The sequence below is a fragment of the Diceros bicornis genome, chromosome 29, assembly GCF_020826845.1.
Source record: "Diceros bicornis minor isolate mBicDic1 chromosome 29, mDicBic1.mat.cur, whole genome shotgun sequence".
In the NCBI taxonomy this organism is placed as follows: Eukaryota; Metazoa; Chordata; class Mammalia; order Perissodactyla; family Rhinocerotidae; genus Diceros; species Diceros bicornis.
This window is the reverse complement of record NC_080768.1, coordinates 28,549,782-28,576,409: the sequence shown is the minus strand read 5'-3', so window position 1 is coordinate 28,576,409 and position 26,628 is coordinate 28,549,782. Positions and strand designations below refer to the sequence as shown.

Genomic DNA, 26,628 nt, shown 5'->3' with positions numbered 1-26,628 from the left:
CTCGCCCAGAAATTTCATCTGGTTACCTGAAAGTTCATGTGAATAAGCTTTATCTATCATTTCAGTACGTGGAGCGACGGTAATCTTGGTGTTTGTAGAAGTTCTGGAGCACATCTGAGTAAGCAGTGGCATAAGAAATTTAAATACAAGTACATGTAGTAAAATTTCAGTAATAATCATAAGCAATATTTGAAGTCCTGATCTTACCCAAGCACATAGACCTGAAGGAATCCAGCTGAAAACATCGATAGGGAACCAGAGAGGGTGTCATTAAAAGACTTTAGATCAGAGACATCCTGTGCTGTTTTTCTAATTTTTGCAAGTTCTAACTCAACTTCTCCAGAAGAGTTGATCCAGGTACAGCAGCAGGTGTTGGCTGTGGCACAGATGCTGCCTTGTTCTGCATGGAGATAGCTGAGTGCCATTCGATTATCTAATGCAACCCTTGCTAGGGTTAGCTATAGTTAGGGTTAAATTTTTTTTTCAACAGATCGTTATGCACTATACCAATCCAAGGGACAAAGCCTTTGGCAGTGGTAATTAATGGAGAGTAGATGGAGTGTGAAAAGGGAGTCACCAAGTCTCGCCTAGACCTGTGAGATTGTGGTTGGGTTTCCTCTTTAACAAGAACTTGAAATGGAATACTGTAGTATCCTAAAAGGCATTGTCCTGTCACACACCAGCAGTCTAGACATTCATAAGCCTGTGGTTCTCCATCGTAATCACACACAAAGGTGTACTCAGCTAGGGCACATAGTGTGCAATGCCTTCTAGTTCTGTAGCAGTGTCAGTGGTCAGGAGCACTTGGTAAGGTCCTTTCCAACAGAGGTCGAGGGCTAACTTCCTCTTAGGATGCTTCCAGAATACCCAGTCACCAGGCTCTAGACTGTGACCAACAGGATCCTTTAAATTGGAATCTGGGAAACCTTCTTTAACCTGTTGATGATAGGCTTGAGCATAAGACGTTAGAGACTTACGGAAGTTGATCATACTAGGGTAAAACAAGGGATCAGCAGAAGGTTGTATACCAATAGACATTGGTCTGCCGGTAATTATATCATGCGGGATGAGTTTATGTTTTCCAAAGGAGGTACTGCAAACTGTCAGCAAGAACAAAGGCAATACCTTAGGCCAGGGGAGTCCAGTCTACAGGTATATAACATACTTCAAAGATCATTAACAGGACTGGAATCTAATATCTACAGAGGTGCAAACATATTCTTCTTTCTCTAATTCCCCCCTCCCCCTTTTTTAACCCAAGATAGTCAGTAAAACTAATTTGTTTGTATTAAAACTTGGCCTGATTATTTATATAAATCAGAGGTTCTGAATTTTGGTGGGATCAAGTAGAGAGAAAAGGTAAATGTTTCACCTTTGTTCACAATGGTATCTTAGCAAAGAGAAAAGATTTCTTTAAATCTGTAAAAATAAAACATTAGTGCATCGTCCTCAGTTCATACTATCCCATGTAATTACTACTTTTACTGCTTGAATCCAGTTTTTCCATTAGTTTTCTTGACTTTGCCTGATGATTGAGGGTGAAAGAGACGGTGATAATTCCAAGAAGTTTGCAAGGCTTTTTAAGGCTCTTTTGATTTGCCCAGTGAATTGGGTGCCTCGATCATTGGAGATTGTGGAAGGTATATCCCAAGTGGGAAACACATTTGCTAACAATTTTTTTTGCTTTTGTGAAGGCATCAGCTTTGTGGTAAGGGAAGGCTTCAAACCGTGCAGAAAACATACGTACAATATTGAGAACGTATTGACAACTCATACTAAGTGGCAGCTGAATGAAGTCCGGCTGCAGGTGTTCAAAGGACCCAGAGGGAGGAGTTCTGAGGACTCTGGGTTTAGAACTAGTTTTTCTTAGTGGACTGTGGTGGGTGAAGGAATGCAAAAAACAAAAAGTGGGGTTTACCAGGGAACCAGGAAGAGCCAAGAGGCTGTCCTGGGTTTCCCATAGTTTTGACTGTTCATTTAATTTACAGCCATTGTCTACCCATCTTAATTTCTCTGATTCAGCAGCCGACTGTTGCCATGGTACAAGGACATCAGGATGGCAGAAGTCTGGCAATGAGGGGCTTTTCTTTGCAGAGGCAGAATGGACTTCATCCACAAGTACCAATCTTGATAGATTCTCTTGTTGCTGTCTTTACATGAAAATCATCTAATGAGTTTACCTGATATTCAGGTCCAGTCCTTTTAGTGTGAACCTGAATTTTGATGATAGACAAAGTTTTATACCAGGACATATTAGACTTCCAGGAATTTCATATAATTTCTGGAACTCTTATAACGTATACTTGTAAAGACATAACATAAAGAAGGCTTAATGTTATTTTATTTGACAGTGCTTTGCATGCAATTTAACATATCACATAAGCTTAATTAGTTTAATATCCCCTTCTTTGTAAGGATAGAGAACAAATCTTTTGAGATATCTCGAGGATCTTCTGAAAAATTCCAGAGTTATCTAGAGGTCAAGAACGACTTCATTTAGAATCTGATTTTAGGACTTTTTTCAAAAAATATCAAAAAAAAACGTTTTCAAAACACTTGCCTAAATAGGACCCACAGATCATTATGCAGCTTAATATTTAATTATCTGTTTAATCAAAGTGACAAAAAGATTTCAAAGACAAATATAGAAGATCACGTAGCCGTTAAACCTGGGCTGTTTTTAATAGAAAAGATTTAGCTTATTTTAACACAAAGCACAGGAAATAGTTTTAATAAAACACAGAAAGATAAAGAAAAACCTTTCATAATCTTTTATCAGGAACAAAGCAATATCTGAGAATACTTTGTTCTTTTAAGAAATGAAAACTAAGGACCAGTTTTATATAAATACACAATTGATATTAAAGCTTATTTTTTAAATTCTTAAAATAACAATCTAATTTTAGCTAACTTGACCACACAAGGTAAGGTTTTTTTTCCCCCTCTTTCTGTCTCTTTCTCTTTTTAACAGAGAGAGGGAATACCAAATTTTAACTGTGCACCAGCTTACTTTTGTTATTAAAATTCAATTACTTAAATTAATTCCTATCTTAGCCAGCTTAACTATGCATAAAACTTCTTTTCTCAGAGTTCCTTTTCCATAAACCTTCTATAACTTTTTATGTCCATTTTAGTTTGTCCCTTGTTCTCTTTTTCATTTGGAATTAACCAGCTTTATTTTGGGAGAAAATTATTTTTTTTCATTAACAAAAATGTATCTCCATTCCTCATACTTTTGTCTTACCAAAAACATACATCTTATTGTCCTTGCATACAGAGATTTTTCCCTATTTTTAGTAGCTGTAATTACATAGATTAATTTGAATTCTTTTTTTTTTTTTTAAAGATTTTATTTATTTATTTTTTCCCCCCAAAGCCCCAGTAGATAGTTGTATGTCATAGCTGCACATCCTTCTAGTTGCTGTATGTGGGACTCGGCCTCAGGATGGACGGAGAAGTGGTGCCTCGGTGCGCGCCCGGGATCCGAACCCGGGCCACCAGCATCGGAGCGCGCGCACTTAACCACCAAGCCACGGGGCCGGCCCTGAATTCTTAACCCTTAGAAACCTTAATTTCTGGTGAAAACTAAGAAGTAAGCAATTGTGAACTCTATGTTATACCCATATTCTTTATATTAGCAAATTTTTGAATACATTTTATAATTTTTAGAAACATATGTTTCTGCAAAGTGCAATCTTCCAATAAAGCACAAAATATGTTTATTAATAGACCCAAATTTATTTTAGTTTCTCTGTAATAAGAAGCCAAAAATAGATAAACCTCTGTTCAGTAATTAATGTTTTACTGTTTTATCTTATCTAGAAATGATCTAAATATTCAGTGAGTTTCCCGTCATTTAATTTAACTTAGCAAAACTCTCAAGTTTCAAGTTACCAAAAAGATTTCGGGAAGCTGTTTTTAAGTACGCATGCCATGAAACACACATTATTGCATCTAAAAATTCTTATTGCATTAACATCTGTATAACTTATTCTTAAAATTCATACTTAGCTTATTCATGAAAATTTCATCAGACATTAAAGGAGTTAGGCATCATCTTAAGTTAATTTTTTTTTCCTGCTGACAAATTCTATAAAGGAGATAACACGAGCTTATTTGACTAATAACCCAGGTAGAATAAAAGTTGCATGTTTGTATTATATCCAATGCTGATAATCACTGTGAAGACATATCTATTTTAATTAAACCAACAAACTTAAGCTTTTCTTTTGGCAAAGATTATGTTACATCACATTAACTTGAAAAACATTTGGATTAGTTTCCGTTATATTTAGAAATAATTTATGTAAGTGCTTACTTTAGTTAAATAGAACTCTTTTTAGAAATTAATTTTGTTAATACCATTCGGAGGTAGAAAAATATCGCACATATATAACGTAAATACATATATATAGACAGACTCAGACAGAGCTCTTACAGCTTTTATTTTAAAATTTTAGCCATGATTCAGGTACAGTAGAAAACTCACTAGTTTATAAATAATTATGTTTCTAGCAGATGGAACAAAGTTACCTGCTTAAAAGCTTTTTTTAATTAATGTTTGTGAAGAAGACTTTTAAGACTGTGAATTAGATTTTGGATAAGAAAACCTCTCTAGCAACTTGCATTTTAAAATGAAACTTTTTTCCCTTTTTTTTTTTTCTTTAACCTCAGGCTTTACTGATTGAGCTAGCCAGGTTTAGTCTCAGGCGATTGTGGGCTGTTATCTCCTGGGGTGTTTACGTTCTAAAGACATGGTAAAATTTACAACTTCAAAGGACAGAGAAAAAATGCAAGTTTTTCTAGGAATTTTGGGGTAGTTGCAATTTAAAATTTTCCTTCAGTCTTAGGAATTGGGGATGGTCTAAATAAGAGTTCCCAGAGGTGTTATAAACCTTTTGAGATAAATAGGGGAGGTTTTGGGATTGGTGAAAGGGAATGAGTGGAATCTGAACTGCCTTTAGAGCTGTATTTCCAATTTTGCAAAGATTTGAAAGATAAATACACTCAATTCCTCAGGAATTGGGTTGTAACTTAAATGACATCATAGGTTAAATTACCTATCCAATTACATTATCTCTCATTTGCTTTTTTCCCCTCTGAGTACATAGTTTTATTTTAGCTTAGGCGAGAAAACCTTTAAAAAAAAAATTCCTATTAGGCTCTGAATATCAGCTTCCAATTTGGCCAAATTTCTGATCATAAAGTTACTAAATCCTTTCAAAAATCCTATCAGGTTTCCGTGGGGACAAACAGTAAATATTTCTGGCAGTATTAAACAACCCCATTAATTCCAATATTAATTTACCCTATGTTGTTTAAGGGAATAACATAGCAGTTTACCAGGAAAACTCTCCAAATCTCATCAACTCTCGGAGGGACCCATACAAGAGCCCTCCTACAAGAGTAGATATGAGAGTGTCTGTAAGGCCGCTAACTTGATGGACTTTTGTTTACAGTTGTGTAGTCTTTTCTTTTGGGTACCTCTTATATCTTTAATTTTTCGTTAGTTTTTTGCAATGAAACTTTCAGTGAAGCTATTTTAGAATTTTGAAGCCTTTGCTTTTAAGTGCACCTTTTAAATGATCTTATCTAATTAGAACCTTCCTTCCACTGGCCATTAGTAATTTTGGTCCATTGAAATAGAAATTTACAAGAGAAAGGACCATAGTTCTTAAACATAAAACCAGCAGGAGTTTTCCAGGGAGAAACTTCTCAGGAAACTTTAGAAAATGAAAGTCCTATGTTAAAGAAAAATGTGTAAACAAGAATGACAATAGGAAAACCCCTCAATTATGTCAGAGTACTCACCAATCAGGGAAAAAAAAAAACCCTGCCGAGGAAAGCCTCTGCTGCAGCAATGAGCCCTGCTGGCACTGAGACAGTCATCTCCTGGGCAGTCACCCCGAATCCCAAAATAGGGCACTGCCTCCGCCAAATGGAGGGAGGTCAGAACCTGAGAGGACTCACAGTCAGAGGAGTTGGCAATCCGTGTGGAATGGTGAGCCCAAGGGCCTCATGTAGGTACCACACCCAGTTCCAGGGGACTCTAGTCTACAAAGGTGAGATTGCTTCAGATCTCACCTCTGACACCATGTATGTTAACCTAAAAATAAAGAGCAAAATGAGAGGCAGAGAGGCATTTATTTTGGGATCAAAGAACTGCAATTCAAGGTACTTAGATTTGGGTAGCAACCCAAAGAGTGTCCCACTAAGGGAGTAAGAGGCAGGGGTTTTTAAAGGCAAAAGAAGGAGGTTTGCATTACAAAGAATGTTTATTGGGGTTTTTGGAAGAAAGCTAATGTTGGCTCAACCTAATTGATTCTAAGGCTAGCTAGAGGGAGGCACATGTCCATCACTATGATGAGCTGCAGGTTTCTTGCAGTTCAAAAGTTCATGTTGTGCCAGATGAGGACACGGATAAGACCCATTTCCTTAATGGCTTCCCAGCTCCATTTTAAGGCTCTTAGACATGAGATCCCATTTTGTTTCACATTTCACACATTGTTGCAAATGTCTGCAAATCAGGCTTAACAGAAGTCAGATGGATTTTCACATCTGCTTCTTCATTCAGTCTTCTGCAGTTTTTGTTGTTTTGGTTGAAGAATATGAGGAAAATCTGGCCTCACAGATCTGTAGTTGGAAAAGAGGACCTTGCTGATACCTTGAAAGGCTCTTGGGGATCCACAGAAGTTTTTGGATCACACTTTGTGACTTACTGCTTGAGTGTTTATACCTAGAGAATGGAGTCTCTAGGTCAGAAGATATGCACGTCTTAAACATTACTAGGTAATGCCTAATTATTTTCTAAAGTGGCTACCAATTTATACGCTCATCTGAAGTATATGTGAGTTTTGGTTGTGCACCTTCTTCAGCATTTGATATTGTCACACTTTAATGTTTGCTGATCTGAGAGGTATAGAAAAAATACCTCATTGTGATTTTAAGTTTTGTTCTCCAATTGAGCGTCTTTTCATACATTTATTGGCTATATGTGCTTTTTCTTCTCTTCAGTATCTTTTCAGGTCTTTTGTCCATGGTTCTTTTGCAATATTTGGTTCATAGTTTCATTTTTCAACATTTGAACGATTAATCCATTTGGAATTTATTTTGATGTAAGGAGAAAAGTAGAGCTACAGCTTTGTGTTTTTGTTTTCCATACGGCTAGGAACTTGTTTCAATATCATAGACTCCCCACTGATTTGAAATACCAGTATTAGCATCTTCAAAATTCTGTTATTTTTTTTGGTCTTTGTCCTGACAGTAATGTTCCATTGTTTATTTTTGTGTTAGTACCACAATTTTTAGTTGTCCATTATCTCTTTGTTTCTTATTTGTAGAACCTGAATTTAATTGAGTGGTAGTGTACCCAGCTAATTATAATTGCTACAAGTATTAAATAAGCTTTAATATTTAATAGTGCTAGTTTTCTGCTTGTAATTACTTTCTCAGAATTTCCTTGGTCATTGTTTCTTCTTTTATATCACTTTTAGTGTTATTTTTGTCAACTTGGAGATTGAATCAGCTTTAGAGACTTCATGTAGGAAGATTTTGCATATTCCCAATAAGTACTCCTTCTCAAAAGTGAAGTATGCATGTTTCCCTTGTAAGCAAACCTTTTATGACTCTGTTTTTCAAAAGTCTTCATATCAGCCCAGACCATTTCTTAAGGTTATTCTTAGGTGTTTTATATTTTTTGTTGGTATAGTGGAGTCTTTCATTTTTTAAGAGGTTATACATATATAAAGATAAAAATTAAAAAGATAATAAAGATATAAACTGATAAATCTCTCTCCTCCCCATTCTTAAATTGCCTAGTGTTCCTTTTTCCATAGGCGACTAATGTTATCTATTTCAGAGATAATTTATGCACATTTAACCAAACACTCTTTTACTTTTATTTTTATTACGGAAAATTCAAACATAAGAAATAGAATACTATGAGGAACCCCCACATGCCCATTTTCAAGCTTCACCAGTTATAAACTGGATAATTTTTAAGCATATCTAGATACCATATTATCTCACCATTTGTTTTGTATCTGTATTTTAAATCAACTCTATTGATTTTTAAATCAGCTTTATTGAGAATGCAGCGTAGGCAGGAGAGATGAAAGATATGAATTAGGGACTAAGAAATGTGAAGAATAAAGGTAGAAGTTTGAACATAGGTAACTAAAAGTTCTATTCTCAGGAAATAGAACAATGCCGCAGCAATATTCAAAGATTGTTGAAAATTTCACATAACTGTCAAAGATACCAAACCTTAGATGAAAGAAGTCCATCAAATGCTTAGACTAGAACATCATGATGGAAATGCAGAACATAAGAGACAAAGAGAAGATTTTAAAAGTTGCCTGAGAAAAAGATTGCACATAAATGAATGACAGTTAGATTGGAGGTGATTTCTTAACAGGAGCAGTAGATGGCAGTAAGTAGTGGGGATAATATCTTCAGAGTACAGAGAAAAAATAGCAATCAGTCTAGAATTTTATACCCAGGGAAATTTAACCTGATACAGTATGTCTACCAAAAAAAAAATTGATCATTATATTGTAAAAGATTTAAAACATTCTCTTTAAAATCAGGGGAAAGACCAAGACACCTACCATGATCACTAATATTTGACATATGTTAGAATTCCTAGCCAGCACAAGAAATAAATTGTATAAGAAATGGAAGGGAAGAAACAAAACTGTAAGTCATTATTATATTGTCCTTCATTATTCAAAGAGGATGTGATTGTTCAGGAAAACAAATTATTAGAATTAATAGGAGCTTAACACGGTTGCTGGATAGTCAATATACAGAAATCAGTTTCACTGAAAGTCAGTTTGCCTAATAGCTGAGTGCATTCACTCAATGCCAGACTGTCTGGCTCTGAATTCAAAATTCAGCACTTCCTAGCTTTGTATCTTTGGGCATATTATTTCATTTCCATGCACTTATTTTCCTAATTTAAAATAATGGTTTCTCATAAGGATATTATGAGCATTAAATGGATTTGTATGTATCTAAGGCACTTAGATAAGTGTCTGGTTCCTAGTAAGTGTTGTAGATAAATGTTAGCCATTATTATTATCATTATCATCAACACCATTTTAAACAGATTAGCAGTGAATAGAATGTAACTTTTAAAGATACTATGTATAGTAATTTAAAAATTATAAAGTACGTTAGAATAAATTCTTTAAAACATCTGTAAAACCCTCATGGAAAAAAAGTATAAAACTTTATTGAAAAGTATTGACATGAATAAGTAGAGAGAGATACCGTGTTCACAAATAGGAAGACTAATGTAACAAAAATAACAGAAATTTATTTTTCTGAAAATTGATCAGTGGGTTCAGTGAAATTCTAGTTAAAACCTAAACAGGATTTCTTATTAGATGAACTTATTTTAAAATGTGTGTGTAAGAGCAAAGATGCTTCGGAAGAACAAGAGTTGTTTTTTTGTTTTCTTTTTCTTGATTATGCCCAAACATATATCAAGATTTATTATGGTATGGTGTTGGTGCAGGGGTGCAGAAAGACACCAACAAGTAAAATAAAGCAGAGTGCCAAGAATTCATGCATATATGGAAAGTTGATTTATGTCAAAGATGTCATAGGGAAAGGAAAGATTGTTCAGACTGCTGGCACAGTTTGATATTCATATGGAAAAATTGAGCCCTTTTTTCTTACCTTAGACAAAAATGAATCTCAGGTAGATTAAAGACTTAAAGGTGAAATCCAAACTATAAAACTTTCAGAAGAGAATATAGAGGATTATCTTAATGACTGTGGGGAGAATTATTTGTTAAAATTGATCAAAAGCAAAAAAGCACAAAATATAAAGAAAAAAATGCATAATTTCGACTATATAAAATATTTCTCTTCAAAAAAGTGAAAAGACAGGTTTAAAAAGTGGGGGAAATTATTTGCAACAAACATAATTGGTGAAGAGCTAGTGTCTCAAAAGTATTTCTTATAAATACGTAGAATAAAATAAACAGCCTCATAGAAAAGTGGGTAAAAAACTTGAACAGGCATTTGACAGATGTGAAAACACAAATGAGCAATAAATATACTCAGTGGATGATCAGTCTCATCAAAAATCAAAGAAATGCAAACTAACCTCAATGAGATATCATTTGTACCTATCAGATTGGCAAAAATTAAAGTTTGCCAATATCAAGATGTTGGTAAGGATATGGAGCAACTGAAACTCTCATACCGTGCTGGTGGTAGTATAAACATCCAGTATAATAAAAGATTGAGAAATTAGACCACACAAAATTAAAGTTTTGTGTTGGAGGAAAATGCCATAAACAACACTTAAAAGACAAAAATATTGCAACATTCAGGACAGACAAAAACTAGTTTCTCTGTATATACAGTTCTTACAAATCATTAACTAAAAGACCAATAAATGGAGAAAAAGATAGGAATAAGTAATTCACAGAAAAAATAAACAAAATGACTCAACCTCACTAATAATGAAAGACATACAAATTAAAACCACAAGGTTCCATTTTTATTGTTTGGAAAGATGAGTTTGATAAAATACTAAAAAATTTTCATAGAAAATTTTCTTATTTTTCTTATATAAGTAAAAATTAATTAAACAATGATATAAGCCAGATAAAGAAAGATGAGTTATTGAGAGACTACCAAAGCACCGCCTGAGAAGTAGCTTTAAGACAGGATTATGAAGTCACAAAATTCAGAAGAAGAGTGTATTATTTCAAGAACGGATTGGTCAAGAGTATCAAACGTAGAAAGGCAAGTAAGTTATGAGCCAGAAATGTGCTTATGTGAGTGAGGACTGTGGCGGAAAGAGACTACCAAAGCACCGCCTGAGAAGTAGCTTTAAGACAGGATTATGAAGTCACAAAATTCAGAAGAAGAGCGTATTATTTCAAGAACGGATTGGTCAAGAGTATCAAACGTAGAAAGGCAAGTAAGTTATGAGCCAGAAATGTGCTTATGTGAGTGAGGACTGTGGCGGAAATCATTGGTGACTGACGAGTGCTGTTGAGGTAGAGTAATAGAGGCAGAAATCAAAGTAGATTGAGGAGAAAGTGGGAGGTGATCTAGGTAAGAGCAAGTATGGACCCTGGCCGGTTTTGCTTCTTTTGTTTTTTAAATGATCAGGTTTGAGCCTAAGTGCTGTTGGGCAGAGTGCAGAGAAGCAAAGTGCATAGGAATGAAATTCAGAATACCGTGGAGAGAGAACTGAGGCAATGGAAGTATAGGAGAAAGAGCCCTGAAATGGAAATCATGAGACCTGGTTTTTATTGTCCCAATTCTTTGATGCTTAGTTGCTTCATCTATAACAGGAGTTGGCAAACTTTTTCTGTAAAGGGCTAGGTAGTAAAATATTTTAGTCTTTGTGGGCCATAGGGTCTCGGTCACATTTGCTCAACTACGCTCTTCTAATAGGAAAGCAGCAGAAGACAATAGATAAAAGAGTAGGTGTGGCTGTGTTCCAGTAAAACTTACCATGGACCTTTAAATTTGAATTTTATATAATTTTTTAAGTGACATGAAATACTATTCTTGATTTTTTTTTTCAGTCATTTAGTTTGTGGGCCCTATGAAAACTAGTAGTGGGCTGGATTTGCCCCACAGGCTATAGTTTGCCAACCCCTGATCTATGAAATGAAAAGTTGGACTAAAATATATTTCATCTCTGCATTGTACAGTCTTAACTGTGGGATTCGTGACTTAATCTCACTAAGTGTATATGTAGTTTATTATATGTATGATCTGATTTGATTTAACCTTTTGTTTATCAGAAGTAATTTTTAGTCTCAACCATGTAGAACTCTGCAGAGAACTCAGTTTATCTGTTTGTGACTAGAGTTCCAAGAATATTATTTTTTCATCGGAAACTCTTCCCTGAGTTTACTTAGAGGAGGGATAATCTTTGCCATATCTGCATACCATCATTCAATATCTCTTTAATATTTTGAAACAGACTTATTTTTTTTTTTTAAGATTTTATTTATTTATTTTTCCCCCCAAAGCCCCAGTAGATAGTTGTATGTCATAGCTGCACATCCTTCTAGTTGCTGTATGTGGGACTCGGCCTCAGGATGGACGGAGAAGTGGTGCCTCGGTGCGCGCCCGGGATCCGAACCCGGGCCACCAGCATCGGAGCACGCGCACTTAACCACCAAGCCATGGGGCCGGCCCTGAAACAGACTTATTTTTAACTTAAGTATATTTTGGGATGGAAAATCAGTATTATTTGGCATAAGTAAAAGGTAATTGCAAAAATAAGTTAGAACAGTGTTATTTGCCAGAAAATCTTGAAACTGAGGCATCGTTTCTTTTTGTTAAAAAGATTGGGAAACTTTTAGAGATGTTAAAGATTAATGTGAAAGTTTAGAGGAGAACTGAAAAAAATCTTTCTCGCTAATGCCTCGTGTATCTACAATCATCTTCAGTTGCCTTATATAAGGAAACCTTTTCATAACTGATAGCAGTTGGTTCTTATTAAAGGAACTCTAGGGCTCTCTAAGTTGTTCAGTTGAAACACCGAGTTCTGTTATTAAGACTCTGATAGTAAACAGGTAAAAGATTTTGCGCTTTGTTTAGTAATCTCTGATCTATAACCACTGGTCTCATGATATTCAAGTCCTTAATTTTTAAGGATAGTCTTAGGAAACTCAATACAAATATTCTTTTAAAATAGGCTTTGAAAGGATCAAGTCTTTAGGTTGGCTATTTGACATAAGGGATTTCTTTGCCACTAACTTTTCGCTGAAAAATTTATTACCATTCATAGTGCACTCAGAGTAATGCACTGCAAAGGAAGTTACTTGTCCAAAATTAATTGGTTAATTGCAGAGCTAGAATTAGAACCAACATCGCTTCACTTCTAACCTAGTTATTTTTATAATACTGTGCTTCTTGACAAACTCTGTAACTTGGTTCCATAGTACAGACTTTAGGATTATGCTAATGGTTAATTTTGTGCAGTTATTGTGTACCAGGTCCTACAACCATGTGAGGTGTTGATACTGTTATTAGCCTCAGAGAAGTTAGGCATTTTGCCTAACGTAATATTGTTAATTAAAGGTAGAACCAGAATTTGAACCATGATGGTTTTTTGACTTTCTAAGTAAAATTCATTCTTAATCTGTCTAGTATTTGGGTCTAGACTTTCTCTTATGAGCTGAGACTCACTCTCTTTCAATCCCAGAAATTCCCAAGCCCTTTTCCTTTCCCCTTTAGCTTTTTAGTTTCTTTATACCTTTTATTTCTTGTCTTCTTGTGAGCACCTCCAGCACACTATTAAAAGGAAGCAGAGATAGTGGGTATCCTTGTTTTATTCTTAATTTAAAAGATAGTGCTCCTGACATTTACCAATTTGCTATAAATTTTTGGTAGACACCCATCATCAAATTATGAATGTTTCTGTAAATTCCTTTTTACTAAGACTTTTTTTTAAATCGTAAGTGAATTTTGAATTTGACTAGATGTTTTCGGCATCTTTTGAGATAATCGCTTGATTTTTCTCCTGTAGCAGGTTTATGTAGTAAATGAAATATCCATATTTCCTGTTGTTAAATCTCTCTTACATTTCTGGGATGAACTCAGCTTGTTTATGATATATTAATGTCATCATTTTTACTCTTAGAATCAATTTGTGACTATTGGTTTAATTTTTTAAACCAATAGGATAATGCATTCTATTAATTCTATTAATTCCTTCTCAAATCAGTTTTAGTAAGTTATATTTTTCCTGGAATTTATTATTTTGTATAATCTTTAAATGTATTGGCTTAAAGTTGTTCATAATATACATACTCTTAAGACCTACATGAATAAATGTTTTAGTTGTTGGGGAACCCTTCTGTTTTTGGTTTCTTTGATCTTTAAGTTCGTTCATTCATTTGAATCTATTATTCATTTAAACTGTTAACGATCTGCACTGTGCAGTGTCCTGTGCATTAACTATTCTTGAAGTTTTTAGAATTGATTTTTTCTCTCTACTTTCCACTGCTAGAATAACTCAGGGCCCCGTAGAACAGCCTCAGCATGAACCCTCAGGATTCAAACTTCTTGATTTTATTTTTACATGTATAAAAATAAATAATATATAAATATGTAGATAATGGTTATAAGACAATTGTCTATGTTTTGCCACATATTATGTGATTTTTTTTGCGTATGTATGTAGAAATAAACATATAAATAAAAAATGGTTACGAGACGGTGATATATGATAAAGAAATGTATGAATTTGTTGTGACTTGAATGTGGCTAATGTGTTTGGACTGTAGTTAAAGAGGCATTATTCCTACTTGAAAGGTTATGCTTGAAAAATTGCTGGGTACAACTTACTTAATGAAGGACACTGAATACCATTGTGCCCTGAATATTCGTCTTTCATCAAACAGTTTCTAACTTAGCTACTTTGTGGCTAAGTATTATCCCAAGCACTGAGAAACAAAATTAGTGGATTTCAGAAGTCTTTATTAGTAAATTCTACTAGCGAAGTGTTTTGTAAGAAACCATACAGCTGAAATATCATCCATCTTTCCTGAAAATGTAATTTTGCTTAGTTAAAGGCAATATTGAGGATTGTCACAGCACTTGGCTCTTCAAGTAAAGCATATTCAACTGATGGCTGTATAGCTTTGTGTGCAGTAGGTATAGATCATGATGAATTGAAGAGTTTTTTGTGATATAAATTATTCTAAATAAGTTATTCTCCCTTTTTCTCCCTACTACACTACCAGGTGAATATAGCAGTCTTGACAGCTGGTCTCTATTAAGGGTATTCTTGTTAGGAGGCAATACCACTAGTGTCTGTCAATGTGGCTGGATGAGAGAAAGGCTGATTGTCTTCTCTTTTTAGAAGTCTCTGTCTATTCTCTGTTCTGAACCATATTTGATTGGAAGATTGCAAGATCACCTTTCATAAAGGGTGGAGGAGTGGAGATTGGGGGGAGAATCCTTTGTGAACTTTCTGTAGAATCTTATCCTTTGTGATGCTTATGTAGAATTTTGGCAATTCTTAGTTTGGATTGTGATCTAATGTTTGAAGTAAGCACTTGATAGATATCAGGGGACCCATGAACCGTGTTATAAAATGGTATGAAGAATCCATGTTTACATACATTTCTCTGTGTGTGGGCTCCATAACTTTCCTTTGATATCCAGTATGAGTTCTACTTGAAAGGTTAAGAATCTGTGTGTGTGTGTGTGTATGTGTGTGAAAAGGGATGTGTTATTGGTGGTGATGGTGAAGGGAAGGCATCTCCATTATTATTTTTGCCTGATGTGACAGGAATTTCTCCCTTAAGATTCCTGCAGTGTGTGTGTGAGCGGGAGGAGGGAGATTGGAGAAAGAAGGGAGGAAAAGGAATTTGTCACTACTAGTATGATAATATATGATATCTTAATCCATTTGTAAAGTAGTACTATGGAACAAGAGCCAATGAGTGACTGACTGTTTTAGGCCATCAATTATAGGGCTAGCCATGTAATGGTTGGTTTACAACTTTAGTAAGTTGCTTCCAAAACAAGAGATTCTGATTTAGAGAATATCATTCTATTCACAGAAGTATATAGGAAAAATACTTTTAACAATAGAGCATTTGGCAAGAATTTTACCAAGTGTTAATAAAAATTGGTGTGTGGAAGTTGTTAAACTTTTAAGGAACACAGAGACTTTTGGTTACCCAATTAAAATTACATGAATTACAAGGAAAAGGTCTATTAGGAACCATAAAATAAATATTTTTAATATTATATAAAAGTCAAAGTTGTTAATTCATTTTCTATTTGGGGTAACCTGGCAAATTGAGATTGAAACCTGTTGCAAGTGTGACCAAGAATATGTCTTTATTCAGTTTTGTGTAAGAACTTTTAAACAGTTTTACTGCCATTGACTCCTATGTATTTATTGACCTTTTGCTTAATAACATTGGGTTGATTTTAGGCCACCAACAAAATGGAAATGAAAGAGATTGCTAAACACAAGACACTATGGAAAATGAACTCAACCAGTGAACCTTTATTAGTTACTGGTGTAGATGTCAGTCCTTTGAAGAAATTCACCATTCCCAAGATCAGGAGGACAGCTGGGAAAGGTAATATTTCATACTTCTATGGAAGATAGGATTATTTCGTAACTCTTACTATATTTTTCTGATTCTTTATGTTCATCTTCTATTTTGACTATATGAAATTAGGTTAAGTCAGGCCTTTAATTTCTTAAATTACACATCTACTTTTGGTTCCACACGAAATGGAATAGACACATCTCCTATTTCTCTCGCTAAGTACACCTAAAAATGCTGGGCATCATACATAAAACAAACATAAGATTTTGAAAGGTGGAGAGAAGAAGATGGACCAGCTAAGGATCCTGGGACTCAAGGAATGACATAACAATAAGTTCTCTGGATTTTCTTTTTGCTTCCTCCATGTGTCAGATTGGATGCCCCCAACCAAGGAATGCCAACTGGCATGGACCCAGAAAGCCCCAAGAAAAGTCTGTTCTCCCTTGCCAAGGACTGGAAAAGGGCCATTCTAGAAAGACAGAAACCTATTTGACAGTAAACACCCTAATCCTGCAAAACATGGGGAAAAAAAGCATAGCCCCTACACCTTTGTAAACTGAGGCTAAGTGGAGGGCCTAGACTTCCACCCATGCCTCTCCCCTTCACGGAAGTAACAAGTTCCCCTCCCACCCTGGCATCCCCTGCCCCTGCAGTGACAGTGGATTTCCACCCCTGACCTGGGATGATGAGTCACCCCTGCCCACTAGGGGTAGTTAGTGAATACCAAGTGGGGAGCCTAGGCTTATATCACACCCACCAGTAACAAGGCATCTGTCACCCTCCCACAGTGTCGGAGGCTTAGGTGGAAGCATGGACTTCAACCCCTTTCTCATGGTAATAAGGCATACTCCCAGGGTGTCAGTTGAGACCCTGTGAAGAGTTGGGACTTCAACCTTGCCTGGTGGTCAAGAGTCAGCACCCCACCCCCCTCTTCCCTACTAGCACAGTTTCCCCTGCTGGCTCAGTTTTAGTAGAGGCTTGTTAAAACACAAGATTAACTATGATCCAGAGTCTCTTAACAATACCCAAAATGACCAAGATATAGTAAAAAAAAAGAAATCACTCATCTTACCACCAACAAGGAAAATCTCAACTTGAATGAGAAAAGATAACAGATGCCAACACTGTGATTAAACAGATGTTGGAATTATCTGACAAGGCTTTTAAAGCAGCCATCGTAATGATGTTTCAGCAAGCAGTTACACACTCTTGAAACAAATGAAAAAAATAGAAGATCTCAGCAAAGAAATGGAAAATGTAATAAAGAACCAAGTAGAAGTTTTGGTACTGAAAAATACAATAATTGAAATAAAAACTGATTGGGTGGGTTCCAGAGAAGAATTGAGAAGACATTGGAAAGAATCAGTGAATTTGAAGATATAACTATAGAACTTATTCAGCCTGAACAATGCAGAGAGAACAGAAGAAAATTAACAGAGCCTCAGGGACGTGTGGAACAATAATAAAAGATCTAACATCTTTGTCCTAGAAGTCCCAGAAGTAGAAGAGAAAAAGTGTGGAGCTGAAAAAGTATTTGAAGAAATGTTGGCCAGAAATTTCCCAAATTTGGCAAAAGATATAAACCTGTACAGTCAAAAGGCTGAATAAACCCTAAGCAGGATAAACCCAATGAAGTCCATGCCAAGGCACATCATAATAAAACTTCTGAAAACTGAGGACAGGGGCCGGCCCGGTGGCGCAAGCGGTTAAGTGCGCGCGCTCCGCCGTGGCGGCCCGGGGTTCGCTGGTTCGGATCCCGGGCGCGCACCGACGCACTGCTTGGTAAGCCATGCTGTGGCGGCGTCCCATATAAAGTGGAGGAAGATGGGCACAGATGTTAGCCCAGGGCCGTCTTCCTCAGCAAAAAAAAAAGAGGAGGATTGGCGGATGTTAGCTCAGGGCTGATCTCCTCACAAAAAAAAAAAAAAAAAAAAAAAAAAACTGAGGACAGAAAAAGTCTTGAAAGCGACTACAGAGAAACCATATGTTACCTATAGGGGAAAAATTGTTTGAATGACAGAAGATTTCTCATTAGAAACCATGGAGCCCAGAGGGAGTGGCACAACATTTTTCAAGTGCAGAAAGAAAAGAACTGTCAACCCAGAGTTCTGTCCCTAGCAAAAATATCCTTCAGGAATAGAAGTGAAATAGATATTCTCAGATAAAGTAAAACCAAGAATTTTTCATCAGCAGATCCACCCTAAAAAAATGGCTAAACATAAGGTTCTCCAAACAGAAAATGACACAAGAAAGAAGCTGGGAACCATAGGAATGAAGGAAGAACAATGGAAAGAGTAAGAATATAGCAGAATAGAACAGACCATCCTCCTCTTGAGTTTTCTAATTATGTTTTACAGTTGGAGCAAAAATTATAACATTCTCTGATGTGTTTCTCAATGTATATAGAGGAAGTATTTAAGACAATTATAAAGTGAGATATTACCCTTGTAGGGAACTGGGTGAATGGGATATAGGATCTCTCTGTATTATGTATTGTAACTTCATGTGAATCTAGAGTTATCTCAGAATTAAAAGTTTTTTATAAAAACACTACAGATAAATCAAAATGGAATTTATAAAATGTTCAAGTAACCCACAGGAAGGTGGGAAAAAAATAGAAAATTGAACAACTGAGGGGAAAATAAAATAAACAGTTAAATGGCAGGCTTGAGCCCTAACATACCAATTATATTAAATGTAAATGACCTAAATGTACCAATTAAACGACAGAGGTTGACACACTGGATAAAAAAAAATATGACCCAACTATATACTGTCGATAAATTCACTTCAAGTATAGTGATATAGGTTGGTTAAAAGTAAATGTATGAAGAGAGATAAGCCATGCAAATAATCAAAATAAAGCAGGAATGGCTATATTAATGTCAGATAAAGTAGACTTCAGAGGAAAGAAAATTACCAGGAACAATTATGAAAGGGTCAGTCCACCAGTAAGACATAGCAATTCTAAATGCGTATTCACCAAACAACATAGCTTCAAAATGCATGGAGCAAAATTGATAGAACTGAAAGGAGAAGTGGACAAATCCAGAATTACAGTTGGAGACTTTAGCACACTTCTCTCAATAATTGATAGAACTACTAAGACAGAAAATCAGCAAAGATATAGAAGAACTTAATGTTGTCAACCATCAGGATATAGTTGATATTTATATGTTACTCTACCCAATAGCAGAATAGACATTTCCTTTCAAGCACCCATTTGACACTTATCAAGATAGACAATATGTTGGGCCATGAGACACATCTCAACACATTTAAAAGAATTGAAGTCGTACACAGTGTGTTCTCTGACCATATGCAAACTGGAAATTAATAATAGTAATAGGTAAGTCTCTAAACACATGGAAAGTAAGAAACACACTTCTAAATATTCATGGGATTTCAAGGGAAATAAAAAAATATATTGGACTGAATAAAAATGAAAACAACATATCAAAATCTGAGGGACACAGCTAAAGCATTGCTAATAAATTTATAGCACTGAATACTTTCATCAGAAAATAGGAAGGGTTTCAAATCAGTAATGTAAGCTTCTACTTTAGAAACTAGAAAAAGAATAACAAGCCCAAAACAAGCAAAAGAAAGAAAAAGCAATAAAACAAAACAAAAAAAAAACTGGTTGATTGAAGGCAAGACATGGAAGCAACCCAAGTGCCCATCAACGGATGAATATATAAAGAAGATGTTGTGTATATATACAATAAAATACTACTCAGCCATAAAAAAAGATGAAATCGTGCTATTTGCAACAAAATGGATGGACCTTGAGGGTATTATGCTAAGGGAAACAAGCCAGACAGAGAAGACGAACACTGTATTATTTCACTCATATCTGGAAGGTAAACAAGCACATGGATATAAGGAGAACAGATTAGTGGTTACTAGATGAGAAGGGGGGGAGAGGGCAGAAGGGGTAAATGGGCACATATGTATGATGATGGATAAAAACTAAACTATTGGTGGTGAGCACGATGCAGTCTGTACAAAAACTGATATAGAATAACGTACACCTAAAATTACATGATGTTATAAGCCAATATGACCTCAAGAAAACAGTTACATAAAAAAAACTGGTTGATTGAAAAGATCAAAAAATTTGACAAACCTTTGGCAAGAAGAACTCTAAAAACACCTGCTAAATGTTATACAGGAAAAGGGTTATGTGCAAGTTTTCAACCCTGATGAAACTGGCTTGTTTTACAAGGATGTTAGCAAGCAAACCTGTATCACAAATGTATTTAAGTTGTCAAAAATGTTGTGACCAGAGGCTCATAGGAAGATACCTAACCCTGTGTTTCCTCTAAGAGGAATGGTTCAGTATACACTAATTCGGTGTTCACAGTGACTTTAGTAGACTATAACTACCACAAATAACAAGAATCAACTGTATTTGTTCCCTGCTTTTCTCTGCGTCCTCTTTCTTGAGGGTTTTTATCTTTTTTTTTTATAATTTTATTTATTTATTTTTTCCCCCAAAGCCCCAGCAGATAGCTGTATGTCATAGTTGCACATCCTGCCAGCTGCCGAATGCGGGATGCGACCCCAGCATGGCCGGAGAAGCGGTGCGTCGGTGCCCGCCCAGGATTGAACCCGGGCCGCCAGCAGCGGAGCGCACGCACCCAACCACCAAGCCACAGGGCCGGCCCAAGGGTTTTGATCTTTTTATGCACCTACTTAATATAGCAGTGCTTAAAACATTGCTCATTGTCCTGAGAAAGTGTGTTACCTCTTACTCATGCCACTGTATCAGTCAGCAATTATGTTTTAAACACAAATAACCATGTACCCTTTTCTTTGTCTTTAGTTTTCTTGTCACCTTGTTGCACCAATACCAGAGAATATAGTTTCATACATGATACTCTTAACCAGTGCCGGCTTGATGTAAGCTGTGATCTGCAGTCATCATGGCAGTTTGGGGACACAAAACTGGTTCACAATGAGGATCTGGAAAAAAATTTTGCTTCTAAGAGGTAAGTTACTGTGACCTAAAGAAGTTTGAGATTTTGTTTTGTTTGTTTTTACTATGAAGTCTTTTTTTTTTTTTTTTTTTTTGGTGGGGAGATCAGCGCTGTGCTGACATCGGCCAATCCTCCTCTTTTTTTACTGAGGAAGACTGGCCCTGGGCTAACATCCGTGCCCATCTTCCTCCACTTTATATGGGACGCCGCCACAGCATGGCTTGACAAGCAGTGCATCAGTGCACACCCGGGATCCGAACTGGCGAACCCCAGGCCACTGCAGCGGAGTGCACGTTCTTAACCGCTTGCACCACCAGGCCAGCCCTACTATGAAGTCTTAATATGAATTTATTTCTACCATTTGGGGTTTGACAAGTATTACTAAGAAAGTACAGTGATTGTTTATTCTTTATTTTGTTGCCCTCTCATAGCTTTGTGTAATAGTGAAAAGCTAAGTGTGAGATTTGATTAGAAAGTTTTACACATTAATGTTGCCAGATTTCAGACACTGTTGAGTTTTTAATTTTGATAAATTTTTCAGCAGCATACATCAGCACGTTTCTTTTCTTTTTTTTTTTTGTGAGGAAGATCAGCCCTGAGCTAACATCCATGCTAATCCTCCTCTTTCTGCTGAGGAAGACCAGCTCTGAGCTAACATCTATTGCCAATCCTCCTCCTTTTTTTCCCCCAGAGCCCCAGTAGATAGTTGTATGTTGTAGTTGCACATCTTCTAGTTGCTGTATGTGGGATGCGGCCTCAGCATGGCCGGAGAAGTGGTGCGTCGGTGCGCGCCCGGGATCCGAACCCGGGCCACCATTAGCAGAGCACGTGCACTTAACCGCTAAGCCATGGGGCCGGCCCCTATCAGCACATTTCTTAAGCAGCCATTTTGTAGATCTCTTGTGCCTCCTGCATAATATAAATCAGCAGTTAAAATATTCAGAAAGGAACTTTGCAGAAACTGGGTTGATGTTTTAATTTGGCAGGAGTGTATCTGGCTACTTCTAGCTATCCCACTAGACTCACTATTTCTGAAACTTAATTTTTAAAAAGTACCCCTACTGCTTTTTGGGAAGGCATGTTCCATTATGTTATTTTTTTTTTTTTTTTTTTTGTGAGGAGATCAGCCCTGAGCTAACATCCGCCAATCTTCCTCTTTTTTTTTTTTTTTTGCTGAGGAAGACGGCTCTGGGCTAACATCTGTGCCCATCCTCCTCCACTTTATATGGGACGCCGCCACAGCATGGCTTACCAAGCAGTGCGTCGGTGCGCGCCCGGGATCCGAACCAGCGAACCCCGGGCCGCCGCAGCGGAGCGCGCGCACTTAACCGCTTGCGCCACCGGGCCGGCCCCTCCATTATGTTATTTTGAAAAGGAAAAATAAAAGCATAGGCAAAGTTCTCATCTCAACATTTTTATAGGTATACATCTTGTGTGAATACAATTTAGTTTAGCTTTTTCATTTTCTGAACTTGCCTCCTTCACTAGTTTGCATTTAACTTAAAACCTAACTGTAGCTTCTTGGACCCAAACATAGAACTTGTTTTGGGATGTTTTTGGTTTCTTTTTTTGTTTTAGAATCAATTCCTCTTGACTTAAACGTGCTACCCCACTTGGTGTCAGTTTGGGAAAATGGATGGGAATGACAGAATTAGTTTATGGCATAGTCTTTTATCTAGAAAGCACACTTAATAAAATAGAATGGACTGGATATACCCTGCCCCTTCCAAATTGAAATAACATTTTGATCAAAAATGAATTCCTGGCATTGTTCTTTGATTTTGGTTCTTTTAGACATTTTAAAATTTTGTCCTTTTTTGTAATGCCCCCTTGCCCAACACTTAATTTTTCAACCAGTTATTTTTCTGTTAATATTACACAAAAGTTAGAACAACTGCATAACAATACATGTTAAAACATCCTAAATGACCAACAGCTATAGGATTTATTGGTTTCTTAGGTATTTGCCCAATTCAACAAACTCATTTGTTTCCCATGGTACTTTATACTTGTTCTCTAGGATTTACCACAATATATTGGTTTTGTCTGATTCTTCTACTACTTTGTGAGTTCTCTTGGTTTTTGTGTCCATAGTATAAAACTAAGTCTGGGAACACAGTGGGCACTTAATTGTTAAATTAAGTTAAATTTTTATTTCACTTTTTTAAATCAGTGATGCTAGGAAGTACCCTGAAGTTGCCTTCAGGCACAGGTAGAAAAGAAAAATAAAAGTAAAAATGAGTAAGAGTGGTTAGCAGTAGAGAATAATTGAATGAAAAGAGAAAGTACAATCATGTACTATAGAACGATGTTTCAGTCAACAACAGACTGCATATATGACGATGGTCCCGTAAGATTATAATGGAGCTGGAAAATTCTTATTGCCTAGTGACGTCTGTTGTAACGTTGTAGCAATGTATTTGTGGTGATGCTGGTGTAAACAGACCTACTGCGCTGCCAGTAGTATAAAAGTATAGCAGTACAATTACGTACAGTACATAATACGTGATAATAAATGACTATGTTACTGGTTTATGTATTTAATATACTATACTTTTTGTCGTTATTTTAGAGTGTACTCTGTATTAAAAAAAAAGTTATTATAAAACAGTATGCCATGTTACACCAGCAGCAGCCTCACACATCTCTTGTTTACCATCTCTTGATTACATCATTTTCTCTTGTGCTTGATTTGATCTCATGTTTTGTCCATCATGGCCTCTAAGCATACAAAATCTGCTGCTCATGTTGCCAGTAAGAGGCCACATTGAGTGATTAACTTGGAAATGAAATTAAAAGTAATTAAGGACTATAAACGTGGAAAATCAGTAGTGGTTATTGCTCACCAGTCAGACATGTCCCATTCCACCATACCTACAATCTTGAAAAACAAGAAAAAAGTGATGGAAGCCATTAAAGAGTGTGCTTCATTGAAGGCAATGAGACTAATTTGAGAAGGGCCTGTATCAAACGTGGAGAAACTTCTAATGACCTGAACTGAAGACCAGACACAGAAGCATATCCTTCTCAACACCGGGATGATCACAGCCAAAGCAAAAAGTTTGTTTGCGGTGTTGAAAGAAAGGCTGGACCCAACTATGATGTTGAATTTATTGCTGGCTCTGGGTAGTTTAAACGATTCACGAATTTTTATTCATTATGTAATGTGAAAGTGGTGAGTCTGCGAGTGCTGATGTGAAGGCAGCTGAAGAATTTTTAGAAATGCTCGATAAACTGATTGTGGAGGAAGATTACTTGCCAGAGCAAATATTCAAAATGATTGAAACCTCCCTATTCTAGAAATGGATGCCTGAAAGGATTTTAATCCATAAAGAGGCCAAGTCAATGCCAGGTTCCAATGATAACAGTCTTGCTTGGGGGCAGTGTTGCAGGCTACAAATTGAAGCCCTTTGTGGTCTGGCACAGTGAGAACCCCAGGGCCTTCAAGCATATCACTAAGCACACACTGCCAGGGTAGTATAGGAACAATAAGAAGTCGTGGATGACTCAGCTCCTCTTCCAAGACACCCTCCTGAATTGCTGTGTCAGCAAAATAGAGAAGTACTGTTTGGAGAATAACATACCTTTCAAGATTTTGCTAATTGTTAATAATGCTCCCAGACATCCTCCTTGTATTGGTGATCTTCATCCCAATATCAAAGTGGTGTTTCTCCCTCCAAACACCACCTGTCTTTGGTCCAACCAATGGATCAAGGAGTTATAGCAGCTTTTAAGGCCTACTACCTGAAGAGAACCTTTGCCCAGGCTATTGCTGCAACTGAGGAGGACACTGAGAAGACACTGATGCAAGTCTTGAAGGATTACAACATCTGTGACTGCATCAAGAACTTTGCTTGGGCTTGGGGTGATGTCACCAAGGAGTGTATGAATGACATGTGGAAGAAGACACTCTGAGAGGTTTGTCCATGACTTCAAAGGATTTGCCAAGGATGAGGAGGTTGCAAAAATCAGGGCTGAGGCCAGCCTGCTGGTGTAGTAGTTAAGTTCACATGCTCAGCTTCGGCAGCCTGGCGTTCGCTGGTTTGTATCCCGGGCACAGACCTACACACCGCTTATCAAGCCATGGGTGGCGTCTCACGTGCAAAATAAAGGAAGATTGGCACAGATGTTAGCTCAGGGACATTCTCCCTCAAGCAAAAAGAGGAAGATTGGCACGGATGTTCGCTCAGGGCCAATCTTCCTCAGCAAAAAAAAAAAAAAAACAACAAGGCTATGGGTAAGATAGAAAACAAGTTTAACCTAGGTATGGATGAGGGTGCCATTGAGGAGCTCCTGAAGGTGATTCCTGAGGAATTGGCTAACAAAGAGTTGTTAGAACTGGAACAGGAACTCATAGCTGAAGAAGAGGCAAGAGAAAAGGAAACTGCAAAAGAAGAAAAAGAACAACTCCCAAAAAAATTTACTGTGGAAAGTTTAGCAAAAGCTTTAGCAGATCTCAGCAAGCTCCTCAAAAAGTTTGAAAACGTGAACTCTAGCACCGAAAGGTTTACATTAATAGAGAGGAATGTTCATGGTGCATTATCCACCTACAGGCAAATCTATGATGAGAAAAAGAAACAAACCAAGCAAACCACCATGGATGTATTTCTGAAAAGAGTGACACCTCCTCAAGAATAGCCTCAGGCAGATCCTTCAGGAGGTGTTCCAGAAGGCGGCATTGTTATCAGAGGAGATGACAGCTCCATGCATGTTATTGCCCCTGAAGACCTTCCAGTGGGACAAGATGTGGAGATGGAAGACAGTGATATTGATGATCCTGTCCCTGTGCAGGCCTTAGGCTAATGTGTGTGTGTGTCTTAGTTTATAACAAAAACGTTTAAAAAGTAAAAAAAAAAAAAAAAAAAAAAAAATCTTAAATAGAAAAAAGCTTATAGAATAAGGATATAAAGAAAGAAAATTTAAAAAGAAAAAGAAAAATATTTTTGTACAGCCATACAATGTGTTTGTTTTTTAAGCTGTGTTATTACAAAAGAGTCAAAAAGTTTAAAAAGTTTACAAAATAAAAAAGTTACAGTAAGCTATAGTTTAATTTATTATTGAAGAAAGAATATTTTTTTATAAATTTCGTGTAGCCTAAGTGTACAGTGTTTATCAAGTCTGCAGCAGTGTACAGTGTCCTAGCCTCTCACCTTCACTCACCACTCACTCACTCACTCACCCGGAGCAACTTCAGTCCTGCAAGCTCCATTCACGGTAAGTGCCCTATACAGGTGTACCATTTTTTATCTTTATACCATATTTTTACTGTGCCTTTTATATGCTTAGATATATTTAGATACATAAATACTTGCCATTGTATTACAGTTGCCTACAGTATTCAGTACAGTAACATGCTGTGCAGATTTGTAGCCTAGGAGCAATAGGCTGTACCATATGGCCCAGGTCTGTAGTAGGCTATACCATCTAGGTTTGTGTAAGTATACTCTTTGATGTTCACATGACGACAAAATCTCCTAATGACACATTTCTCAGAATGTATCCCCATCATTAAGCAACGCATGACCATATTAATAACGTTGACTGCCTTTGGCTTTTCTTCTTATCACTCCCCTTAGAGGAGT

At 36.6% G+C, this 26,628-nt stretch overlaps 1 protein-coding gene across 1 annotated transcript in view; it reads left to right on the top strand.

The window, feature by feature from the left end:
• The window catches only part of TEX15 (testis expressed 15, meiosis and synapsis associated), a 98,707-nt gene that overhangs the window by 22,610 nt on the left and 49,469 nt on the right, over positions 1–26,628 (top strand). Inside the window, exons 3-4 of the mRNA XM_058525161.1 lie at positions 15,941–16,091; positions 20,893–21,058. Of these exons, the coding sequence (XP_058381144.1) occupies positions 15,953–16,091; positions 20,893–21,058 (305 nt within the window). The 5' untranslated portion in view covers positions 15,941–15,952. The remainder of the gene's footprint in view (positions 1–15,940; positions 16,092–20,892; positions 21,059–26,628) is intronic.